The sequence below is a fragment of the Lagopus muta genome, chromosome 5 (assembly GCF_023343835.1).
Source record: "Lagopus muta isolate bLagMut1 chromosome 5, bLagMut1 primary, whole genome shotgun sequence".
NCBI classification, from domain to species: Eukaryota; Metazoa; Chordata; class Aves; order Galliformes; family Phasianidae; genus Lagopus; species Lagopus muta.
The window spans coordinates 65,717,690-65,730,051 of record NC_064437.1 but is presented as its reverse complement, the minus strand read 5'-3'; the positions used below and the strand labels follow the sequence as shown (position 1 = coordinate 65,730,051).

Here is a 12,362-nt window from a genome sequence, read left to right as displayed (position 1 = left end):
CAGGGCGGTGGGGCGGAGCGGAGAGCGGACGCCCCCCGCGCGCTCCCTCGACTCCGGGGCCCGCCCGTCCGGCGCGCCGTGACGTGTCGCGGTAGAAGAGCTCTCTGCCCTCCGATTGGGCCGCGGCGGCAGCGCGGGGTGGCGGCCACCCAATAGGCACGCGGCTCGCAGGTGCCCGCGCGGTTATCTGCGCCCCGGGCGCGGCGCGGCCTCGGACGCGCGGGCGAAGGCGCGGAGTCGATCGTGCGGCGCCTACTGGAGTCCCGCGCGGCGTAGGGCCGCAGGCAGCCGGGACGTGGCGCGCTCCGGTAGTGACGCTTCTCTACTCCCACCGTGCCGTCGGAGCTCGGTGCCGAGGTTGTTTCGCTCCGAGCAAACTTTACTGGCGGCCGCTGCCCGCGACCCACGAGCGGAGAGAGGACCGTGCCGGCGCTCCTCGCGCGGGGCCGTACCGCGAGCTTCGCCCCGCTCGGAGCAGGACCGGCGTCCGTGGATGACCGCCAATGTTAGCGGTGGGGCAGATGGATGCTAACCGGCAGAGCGCGTTCGTGCTGGGCAGCACGCCGCTGGCCGCGCTGCACAACATGGCCGAGATGAAGAGCTCTCTATTTCCCTACGCCCTGCAGAACCCCTCCGGCTTCAAGGCGCCGGCCCTGGGCGGCCTCAACACGCAGCTGCCCCTGGGGACGCCGCACGGCATCAGCGACATCCTGGGGCGGCCCGTGGGCGCCGCCGGCAACCTGCTGGGCGGGCTGCCCCGCATCAACGGCCTGGCAGCCTCGGCCGGGGTGTACTTCGGGCCCGCCGCTGTCTCCCGGTATCCGAAGCCGCTGGCGGAGCTGCCGGGGCGGCCGCCTATCTTCTGGCCGGGAGTGGTGCAGGGCTCTCCGTGGCGGGACCCGCGCCTCACCTGTCCCGGTAAGTGCGACGCTGCGGGGCGGGCCTGGCAGTACCCCCTTCTTCCCCCCGCCCCGAGCCGCGGAGGGCGGCGCGGACAGCTGGAACTCGCGGAACGCGGAGAGGTGGCTCCGCACTGTGCCCCTCTCCGGAGCGGCGGAGCCTCGGGGCAGACCCAATCCCCTTCCTCAGTCCCCCCATCCCGAGTCGGGCGCGACTTGCGGCGAGCGCGAACCCCTCCTGACGGAGCTGTTTTTTCTCCGTTTCCAGCTCAGACGGGAATGGTTTTGGACAAAGACGGGAAGAAGAAGCACTCGCGGCCGACTTTCTCGGGGCAGCAGATTTTTGCTCTGGAGAAAACCTTCGAGCAGACGAAGTACCTGGCGGGGCCCGAGCGAGCGCGGCTCGCTTATTCACTGGGGATGACAGAGAGCCAGGTGAAGGTAGGTCCCGCCGTCCGCTCTCTTTTGCACTCAGAACCGTGCCGCTGCCACGCGGGGCTTTTTTTTTTTTTTTTTCTTAAGTCGATGATAATTTAAATTACACCATTTGGATACTGAACAGATTTTTTTTAGTTTATTTTCTACGTAACTTACTTCGTGCTTAAAGCTCATTATGCTGCAAACGATTAAAAAAATTCCCTATATGATTTCATCGCTCAACGTAGCCCGTAGGCGCTGCTCGCAGTGGGCTGCTCCGGCGGCCGCTGCTCGGCACTGCTCAGTGCGGAGCCGCGCGGTGTTTTGGCAGCGGTGTTAGGAGCCCTGAGGCGCGGACGAGCTCTGCCCGTAGCCGTGCCGCTGCCGGCGCCGCACTGATTCATTCGCGGGGCCAAGACGATTGACCCCCGCGTGTGGCCGCCATCCCCCGCGGGGCCGGGATGGGGCGGGATAGGCGCGGGGCCGGCCGAGCTGAGCGCTCCTCTCGGGGCCAGGTGTGGTTCCAGAACAGACGGACCAAGTGGCGGAAGCGGCACGCGGCAGAGATGGCCTCGGCGAAGAAGAAGCACGACTCGGAGACGGAGAAGCTGAAGGAGAGCTCGGACAATGAGGACGATGACGAATACAACAAACCACTGGACCCCAACTCAGATGATGAGAAAATTACGAGGCTATTGAAAAAGCACAAATCCACGAACCTCGCCCTCGTCAGCCCCTGCAGCACCAGCTCGGACACGTTGTGAGTGGTGCGGCTGGATGTTGAAGTGGTGTATTGTACAGCCCGAGATGTATGTGAAATGTATATATTTTTTACAGAATAAGTTATGAAATTATTTTCTTTCTCATCGATGTAAATTTCAGAGGAATCTTTACGACTTCTTGGTTTTCCTTTTATGTCCCTTTCAGGTTCGCTCCTCTCTCTTTCAGCCAATTCCTGCTCCTAACAATCAGCATTTGTCAACGTTTTGTAAGGAGCACAAAACCCCAGCGTGGCCACTTTGTACATAGTGAACTTCAGATTTTGTGATGTATATTTCTAGTGTAAAAACGGCGTTTTCTTTCACTCCCTCCCTCTGCTCAGGGGTTTGGCGGTTTGATTTCTTCTGCCTCCGGATTTTATGCTTAATAATATCAAAAGAGGGGAAAAAAAAAAAAAAAGCGAGAGAGAAAAAAAGGACACCTGATTTTAAATTGGATTAATGCTGTCGTCTCCACACTGGTTGGAAAGACTTCGTATAAATCAATAAATTATTTAACACGCTTTGCCTTCAGCGTGCTTTCCACGGTGGGTGCCGCTTTTTGCTCAAACCGGGCAAGAGGGGCCGCACCTCCGTGCTGCGGGAATCGCAGCTGAACGCGGGGCGGGGGAGCTCGAGGCCGGGCTGCCGCAACGCTCCGGGGCCGTAGTGCCGAAGGACCGCCGTCGGGGAGACTCTATCTGCTCCGATCCCGTGGCAGTCCGCCGGCGGGGATCGGGCAGCAGCGCTCCGCAGGACGGGTTTGGCGCGGCGGGGCCGGGGCTGAGCCGGGAAGGTCGAGTCCGACAGCGGCGTCGGGAGCGGCGTTCGGTACAGCGTGCCATTCCCGCGTACAGTGGCTGCCCGCAGCGGGAACATACGGGTGGTGCGTGGGTCTAAGAGTGCACCGTGACACTCGGGGTCGAGGGTCAAACTGCACCTGTACGGAAAAGCGGCCAGACGGCCGCGGCAGCTGCGGCGTTTGCCACGGGGAGCGGAAGGCGGAGCCCGGAGGGCGGCCGCAGTGCGGCCACCGAGGGCAAAACCGCCTCGAGCGCGGCGGAGTCCGTCGCCAGCGCCATCTCCTCCACCGCGAGCCTCGGTCCGCAGCGCCCGCATCCTAGGCTCGGGACCGCCGCGCCGTCAGCCCGACGTCATTCGGAGGCCTCGCAGCCGCCCGGCGCTTTGCTGTCCTCGAGCGTATTCGAGGCCGGGCGGGTGCGAGGCAGCTTCACCGTCGTTCTGCTTCAGTTCGACTACTTTTTTAAACGAACGAGACGCGATTTCTGCCTCTGAGCTGCTGCGCGGCAGCCCGAGGAGGTGCCCGAGCTGCGGGCCGCCTCCCGCAGAGCTGTGCGGCGCTCCCGAGATGCGGAGAAGCAGCCCCGCGGAGCCGCCCCGCGCTGTCCGCTGCGCAGCGCTTCTCTCAGGAATGGGAAGAGCGTCTCCTGCCCGGCTGCCGCAGGGCAGGGCAGCGGGGTCCGTGTTTCCCCTCACTGCCGCCGGCATCTGCGGGACCCCGCCGTGCCGCCCTACGGACGGAGTCGATCAGATTTAGAAATTAATCTCCGCTTCTGTTTTGGTCACCGAGACACGGCGTCGGAGCCGCGGCTGCCCGACTCTCGGTGGAGATCGGCACGATCAAAAACACCCACCCCGAAAGCGGGGAACAGTTACGCCCGTTACCGCTCCTTATTTCTTAAAACGAAACGCGCCTCGCGGAACGCGACGATATGTATCGGCTGTGCGCGACTTTCACAGGGACGCGGAACCGCAGCGCTTCGTCCAGGGGCCGCCCCGGCGGCTGCGATGGGAGCGGGCCGCTGCTCCGCGCCGGGGTCGGTCGGGGCCCTGCGCGGGGAGCGGCAGCGGAGCGGTTCGAGCGTTGCTCAGCGGAGGAGCTCCGCTCGGTGTGGGACGGAGCCCCGACGGCCCCGCAGACTCCGCTTTTTTTTTTTTTTAATTATTATTTTTTGTTTGCTTTTAATGTTAAATTTGCATTTTATGAATTTCTACGCGTTAAATTTGAGACTCTTTCAACTCCACAGGTTACCGTGCCGGGTGACCATGTTACTGACTGCTGCAGATGGGTTGGGACTATTTACGGCCTCGCAGTTTATAGCTCTGCTGAATTTATCCATCAATGAGGCTTCAGTCTGAGTTCGAAGGCAGTCTTCTTTTTTTTTTTTCTTCCCCTCCCCTCCCCCAAACACAGAGATAATCACGAAGCACTTTACGGTGGCATATTTATTGAGCTACGGAGACTGGCATCTCATCAATAGCTCATAAAGCTGTACGTCTCCGTATGTGAACACTCCAATACAGAGCACTCAACGCCTTTTTCTCAGTTTGCATTATGTTTTGATTAACACCACAAGTATGTTCTCTTATATGGGTTTTCACTCAAAAAATGACCCTGTTAATTGGCAGGAGATTAAAAGGTAACTCATTAGTATGGAATCTAACAATTCAATCATTTCCCAGCAATCTGCGATGCCTGCATTGAAGGGAGAGACACACGAACGTTCACCATGATCAGTTTTATTGCTTGAGAACCATAGTACTCATTTCTAAAGGCCTTCGAAGTTACCATGAGTTGAGTTTGCTTAAATAGAATTACGGTGTGGTTATAATGCAACATGGCACAGTAACAATACAGAGCTGCAGACACCCTTCGAGCAGCAGTACTCAGTAGGAACAGTACGGATTGAACTGTTGAGAAAACATTCTGCAAGCAGACACCAAATCATTTCAATGGTAGTGATTTATACCAAAATCCAGCATAAATCTAATGCCATCACGCAGTCCATGAACTCTGTAGTGTTCTAAATTAAATCAATAAAACATACATTTGTGTTTCATCAACAGACTCCCTAATCACCTTTTAATGTTGTATTTAGTGGTGGAGAAAAAAGTTACTAACAGGATGATCCTGACAGCTGCACTGAGCTGCCAACCAGGGCAAGTTATGGTCCTTTTTCCTTCCTTTAGCACTGCATGTATACAGCCAGCGTCCAACAGAGTTGCTACCTGAAGCAGACCATTAGTTTCTCCTCCCATATTGTTGTTGTTTTAATACAGAATACTTGGCACCATAAAACAGTAACAAAGGACAGACAAAAACAGTTTACAAAATTCTGGAAAGTTACACCCAAATCTAGCTAAGAACTTCACATTCAATCCTTAATAGTACATAGAAAGAAGGGATTATAGGAGCAACAAAGTGAAACTGCTAATATATGTACTATAGAGTAAGCTATATATCTGTATCGATGATGGCACTGCTATATATTATTTATTATATAACTGTTGGTTGTTGATGTTCACTAACTAAACCTGCTACGGCTCCAACACTACTGCTGATATGGCACTCTCAAGCATTCATATCCGAAAGTATATTTAGCATAAGTTTTGGTCAGGTTTATAAATTATTTATATATCTGTGTATATATACACATACATACATATATATACACACACATATGTATGTATAGAAAGCAGCTGCTGTGTGATTCAAAAACCATGAAACATGGCAGTATAGTAAATAACTTGAGAAAAGAATTACAAAAATGAAAAACAAAACACTAAAACACAAACCATAAGCCTTGGTCGACAAAGAAAATACCATTTAAAACCATCGATATCTCCATCTATACAATCCAATGTACAAAACCCCAAAGTGGTAAAGATAATATAATGTCAGGCATGACACCTATAAAAGTTTAGAATATGTTGAATTAACTTTTCCACATCATCGACAAACACTTACTAAAAGTTGAAGGTTGTGAAGTCTAAAATACATAACATCTCTGCTGTCTATTTAGAGTTTTGGCAACAGAATCGTGACATACATATATAAAAAATAATTCCACGTTTCTACTTGATGTCACATGAACATACAAGACAGTGAGGTATGTGAGGCTTTTCTCAAACAGAGTCCAGATGCTGAAGCATAGTGTACGATCAGCAGTCTAAGAATGTGGCACTCAGGACGTATCGACACGGCTGTTACGGGTATGTATTTCTGGATGCTGCCATTCCTCCCCTCCTCGCTACAGTGTTGTTTCATGGAAAATCTTCTCGTTCCGAAGGCATCTTTTTCCTGTTGCAGAATTGGCATTTTTTTAAAAAAAGAAAAATAAACACAGGGGCAATGATGTAGAAAATATAAACGTAAAGGAAAAAAAAATGATATTTACCACCACATCACTGCACGACACAACACTTGTGCACATTTGCAATAGGTTTACCTGCCCCAGCAGCTATTCGAAAGGACAGGAACACAGGCTGCAGCAAGTCAGGAGAAACAGGAGTTACACATTGGAAATCTTTCTTTTTCAAACAGTAATAAACACACAAGAACAACCCTACGACTGGAAACAAAGCGGTGCAACGATTTCTTGGATTAACTGAATGACAAAAAGCACGAGAGCTATCACAGCTCTCTGCTCCCACTGAAATCCAAGGGACCATTTCCCACTGATTCCTGCAGGCAGGGCTTCCCATGCACCTCCAACCTATCACAGAATCAGCTCAGCTGAGCAAAAATCCATGTTCAGTGCAGCAGTGACAGAAGAAATAAATACGATCGTTTTTGCAGTGTCTGTCAGCCACTGACACACCAAACTTTTAGTTTGCTGCAGAAGCAGTAAACCTCTGCATCTTACATTGGGATCACATGTTCCTTAAGTGCGGTCTTAGGAAAAAAAGTGCTCTGTCTCAGAAGAACACTGACCACGGCAAACAGAAGTACACAGTTATCAATTTGGATTTATCCACATATTTATCCGCATGTATTTACCCACCACCCACCCCAGAGCGACCATTCGGGAGCTTTAACACCACCTCTAGCACAGAATATCACCACTGTTGCACAGCTGTGAGCTGAGCAAGTTCCAAGCTGGCTTTTTCTGAAGGTACTCAATCACAAAATTCTGCAGCTGCCATCAGAAGTCCCCTCCCACTCCCTGACCTGGCACTTCAAGGAGAGCAAACACTCCATTTTTCTGCAGTTCTGCCTCAGCTTTTCCTCTGATATCCTCAGCAGAGCTGTCTGTAAAATCCCTTTCTTTTTCTTCACTGAAACAACTGCTACTTATTATAGAATTCAATATTCTTTTTCTTACATGTTGCTTAAATTATGATCTGCCAATATGCTACTTTATGGATAACTGGCTGGGTTCCACATTAAATTAAATGATGTATCGGAAGCATTTTTTGAAAACCCGAAGAAAAAGATTATGTTTTACATGGATAGTTGTAAGTGTGCACACATCAGTTCCTTACTCGTTTTGTATAGTATCATATTTTCTTTCCAGCACACACCATCCTCCTCCTTGTTTGGTTTCATACAAGTATCTGCTTCATTGGCTGATTTTGGCTGAATTCAACTTTAAAATAATCCCACAGCTTCCAATTCAAATTACCAAGTTGAGGAATTACTGCCTTACATGTAAAATTAAAAGAAACTATTGCACACATTCCCTCCCTAATAAGAAAAGAAAACAGAACAACAGAAAGTTTTGTTTATTTACCTTGTGATCCCCCATGCAGACGTTTGGCCCAATGTGGTCATATATTACAATCTTCTCATCATTTTCTGACTAGTTTAAAAAACAAACAAACAAACAACAACAACAAAACCACCAACAGGAACAAACAAGAGCTGTCAGTTCAGCTGTCCTCCACTTTACAGAAACAGGGGAATGGGGTACTACAAATAATTCAGAATGGTTTCTAAATGAGGACGGTTTATGGAATCACACAATTAGGGGACAGAGTCACAGAACAGGTGATGCTCATACAGTAACACATCTTTTCTCAGCTTTTCCTGAGAGAGACTTGCAGAAAGAATCTTTACATTCAGTACTGACTGCAGCCATTTGTACACATAAATTAACTCATGAAATCACAGTGCCCACTCCTTGCTTCTGGGGCCTTAAGAAATGTTAGAGACTAACATTTGGATAGATTAAGTTAATCTTTCCTTAGGTTTGCATTCAAACCTTGTGCCTGCGGAACGCAGCCCACTGCACTGCCTGCTTCCTTTTAAGAGCAGCACACAACTGTATGCAGTTGTCTAGGATATCTCTCTGTTGCTCTTTGAATTCCAAGCAATCCATGTTGCCCCATCGGATGAGTTTATTTCCTCACACAGTTGATTTTAAATGTTCAGAGATACAAATTATTTACACTTTAGGAATGCAATCTTCTACCAGTTCCATGATATACACTCCTTTCTTTGAAAAAAGCATGAAGTGATTTTGGGAAAATCAGCAGGAAATGACATATGATATTCCTCCAATCTGCATTATGAATTGCTTTCATTTTGTTCTGTGCTGAATCCTTACACACTCACACACTGACTTCTTTAGCATTTGTACTTTCACGGGTCATAAAATGCATTCATCTTTCAGCCATTCGCAACACAATATAATTTTCAGAATGTTTTGTTTCTCCAGCACAGTACTTCAGGAATAAACACAAACACATTGCCATACACGGCAATTTCTTATTATGCTAAACATTTTCTACCAGCTAATTCAGTCTGCAATCTGCACACTCTGAAGTCTCTCATACAACCACAGGCGATGCTCTTTAAACTGGCTGGCAATACTAATTTATTTAGTATGAAACAGTCAAGACTTTCTCATCTGTAATCAGTCAGGTCTGACTGGGCAGTAACATTCTATAAACACCAGCATTTTGGACTATAAAGTTAAAACTGAATTATCTTTAATGCAGTAAGGAAGCTTAAGGTCAGATTTACTTTATAGCACGGTTGTCTGCCAAAAATATAAAAACATAACCTTCTGCATTGTATGCATGAGCCCTTTCCAATATTTCAAGATCATAATGCCACTAGCATCGGAAGTGGGGATACATTCATCAAAAGCGACTTGATAATTTACAAAGGCAGCATAAAATTGTGGATTTTCAACTGCATAATCTTTGGACAGACAAACAAATTACAGCGGTGCACAAGCAGAAACAATATACACTTGGCTGAGCATTCATTACTTCACGCTATCAGGCGTCAACGCAGCTCCCTAGCAGTGGGCAACCTTTGGTGTTTTAGGGCTCAGGAGGCATAAAATAACATGATGGTGAGGTAACCGACCATAGCATGATAGATGATGTTGCATGAAAGCTGTTCACAGCCCCATGTCTGTACAATCTGTAATGCCTACTGTGTAGCAGAGCCCACTGTACAGCGTGGCAACTTGTGCATACTGTTCTTTCTTCACATAGGGTTAAAAGGCAGCTTTACAATTTCTGTTTGAAATAAAATACAGATCTGCCAAGGCAGAAAAATAAACTCTTTATTTGCCTGTAAGAACACCACCAAGCAGTTACCCTCATAAGAATTTCCAATACCTAACTGGAACACACCAAAAATATTTAAAAATTGATATTGATATAATTAATGAAAAGTGATACGGTTTAGTGCTTGTGGTGGCAATGGTGATGAGGAGACGGTTGGACTAGATGATCTTATAGGCCGTTTCCAACCTTGTGATTCTGTGATTCTATTCTATGATTCTATGATTTAAATTTCAAGGATTTATCATACTGTAATTAGTTAATTAAAATTTGCTTTTTGTTTCCTAAGTCCCTTCCTACACATCAAGGCATAAGGTTCTGCAGTGAAATACATTCTCAGTGGCAAAGCAAATGCTGATGGCTGCACAAAACCACAGAAATGAGCACTGCCATTTCGCTCTTTCCTCTATTGGTTCTTTTCCATTTAATACATTCAATAAATTTTATGAGCCACAATTACAGTTTATTTTTGATCCAGATAAGCTAACTCCTTCCTTGGTATCAGCTCACAGAGTTACACACCCATGCCTGTTTGGCTTCCTTCATATTTGTAGTTTTGCACACACGTTTCTGGAAATGTCCCAGACGGCACGCTCCTGATTTGAAAGTACAAAACTGCAGTGAAAATACAGCACGCAGTTTTAAAACGTAAGCTCTGAATGATCTAGCTGACTGCATTTCTGTTCCACTGAGACCAAAAACTGGCTAACTGACCTCACAGCTACTAACTTCTTTAATGCTCTACCTTTGTTTTCTTTTGTTTAATTTTCTTCCATTATATCCAAGTTATACCCCCCAGATAATCTGAAAGAATTCCTTTCCCTCTGTACTGTTTACACTCTTCAAGCCTTTGTGTACACTTCTATCTCCTTATTCATAGTTTAAAAAAAAAATCTTGCCCCATTGGCCACTCTTTCCATGGTTTTAATCCTTTGTTCTTGAGGAATTCCAGGGGCGCCAGGCGCTATCTGTAATATTTTGGGTAGAGCCTCCATTTTTCCTATTCTAGTTCTGTAGAAGAAGATCGAATGACTTTGATTCTGACATTACTGTTCTTACTGCAAAGCCTATATTCCTCTTGGCTATATAATGGTTTTTCATTAAGTTCCATAATACAGGCATTGTCTAAAATTTTAGGTGAAACTTCAAGATATCATGCAGACACATCCATTAAAACGTGTGAGGAAGTATGCTGGACTGAAATGTGAGTAGCTACATAAAAATGTTCTCAGCCTTTCAGTGAGTTATATACTGCAAAGCAAACAGTCTAATCATGAGGTAAATAGCCCTGATGGGAGAGAGAACAGGAAGGTTATAAACTTCAGGGAACCAAGTTTCGAGGGTTTCATTACTTTAAATGGAAGAAAAAAAGATTTACATGCAAAGATTACTTCCTGTTAAACTGTACTGGTTATAGAGAAAAATACAGATAGCCAGATGACTTTGGGCAATTTGGCATTTGTAAAACTGTTATGCACGTGACAGGTAAACAATCTGGTCAGCAAAGCAGCCGCAGCGCAGCAGAGCTGAGAAGTCACAGCACAGTCCTTTCTGCATGGCAGTTATGGCCGCTGCTCGCACAGCGGGAGGGATCTCACACAGAGCAGAAAGCCATGGCTGAGATCTCCTCATGCACTGATTTCCTGATGGGTTTGGGGTCCGTTAGGAACTGACAGCACAACAGAACAGATCTCCATGTTCTTGCCATGACCAAACACACACAGGAAAAAAACAGAAGCAGCGCACGTTGGCACATGTAACTAGCTCATCTGGTTCAGTGTCTCTACGGAAAACAGGAGAGCAGAGCAAAGTAAAGGAAAGAGACAAAACAAGGGACCTGTAAGGCTCCTCCTGAACTACAATTAGGTCATTTAGCCTTGAATAGAGCATCACTAAGCTTATCTGACCTCTAGGCACTGAAATCCTAAGAGGAACCGTACATTCTAAAAATGCTGCAAAATAATATTTCTAAACTCTAAGAGAATGTCTAAATTTACACCAACTTAATTGGTATACCAGAGTTAGGAGTCTGTCTGCTGTAGGCTGTCCTTCAGTGGACAGTGACAGAACATTTGACCCACATAGGGCCGGACACATTCTTGAGAAATGCAGTTCTCATTATCAACAACAGAGGGAATCCATATCTACTACACTTTAACTCAGGAGCTCAAGCTGTTCCTTCACAGACTTTTCCTTCAGTAACATCCTTCCTCAGTGGGAGCCACTCCTGGCTGCTTCTGTCTGCCTCTGTGTTGAGTTTTTATTATGACAGTCCTGCTATTACCTTATTCCCTATGTTACTTACAGGGGGCTTGACAGCGAGACTAATGGAGGTTATTGATTCATTTTTATTCTTTTTTAAACCAGGCACGGTTTCCCAGCGCGGTTCAGAAATGCCACAGTAGGGCACTGACAAATGCAGCCCTGACAAGCTCTGAAGTGTTATAGGAGAGCAAATCGTCAGTCAGCACTGGAACTCAGACATCAAATGAAGCATTGTGAAAGCCTGTGCTTTGGTAACTGTCCAAGGGTTAATTGGGACAAATCCAGATCCTCCAATGGGAAGCACTGAAGTTTAATAATTCTGTATGTGCTGCCACCAGCTTAGTGAGGGTTTGCTCTGGTCAACTGAAAATTCAGGGCCACGCAGAAAGGTATCAGCCATACCTAACCTTGTTGAAGTAAAACAGAATCACAGAATCACAGAACTGTAGGGGTTGGAAGGGACCTACAGAGATCATCGAGTCCAACCCCCCTGCCAAAGCAGGTTCCCTACACCAGGTGGGGTGTGGGGACACATGGGGGAAGCAGTACAGCTGCAGATCCAAACTTACTTTCAGAATGAGCTCCTTGGCTGAGTGGGACATCAGGATCCTGTCACACCAGGCTGGACATCGTGTATTCATGTACTGCTTTCCCTGGGTGGAGTCCTCGCTGTATGGGTAACTGCAAACACATTGTCATC

The 12,362-nt window shown here is 47.6% G+C and overlaps 2 protein-coding genes across 8 annotated transcripts in view; one reads left to right on the top strand and one right to left on the bottom strand.

Annotated features, from left to right (window-relative positions):
* The first annotated feature begins 228 nt into the window (after nucleotides 1-228).
* NKX6-2 (NK6 homeobox 2) lies at nucleotides 229-2,400 on the top strand. The gene is made up of 3 exons (XM_048944027.1): nucleotides 229-918; nucleotides 1,168-1,340; nucleotides 1,832-2,400. Exons 1-3 carry the CDS (start codon nucleotides 504-506, stop codon nucleotides 2,078-2,080), a joined length of 837 nt encoding a protein of 278 aa, XP_048799984.1. The 5' UTR covers nucleotides 229-503; the 3' UTR covers nucleotides 2,081-2,400.
* Nucleotides 2,401-5,104: 2,704 nt separating this feature from the next.
* INPP5A (inositol polyphosphate-5-phosphatase A) overlaps nucleotides 5,105-12,362 on the bottom strand; it is a 210,061-nt gene continuing 202,803 nt past the window's right edge. For 4 of the 7 annotated variants that reach the window (XM_048944013.1, XM_048944017.1, XM_048944015.1 and 1 more), the window contains 3 exons: nucleotides 12,232-12,343; nucleotides 7,609-7,677; nucleotides 5,105-6,176 (listed from right to left, as the gene is read on the bottom strand). In XM_048944013.1, coding sequence (XP_048799970.1) covers nucleotides 5,961-6,176; nucleotides 7,609-7,677; nucleotides 12,232-12,343 — 397 coding nt within the window. In that variant the 3' untranslated portion in view covers nucleotides 5,105-5,960. Of the gene's footprint in view, nucleotides 6,177-6,273; nucleotides 6,362-7,608; nucleotides 7,678-12,231; nucleotides 12,344-12,362 lie in introns of all 7 variants that reach the window. The other 3 variants (XM_048944014.1, XM_048944019.1, XM_048944018.1) reach the window with 2 other exon arrangements.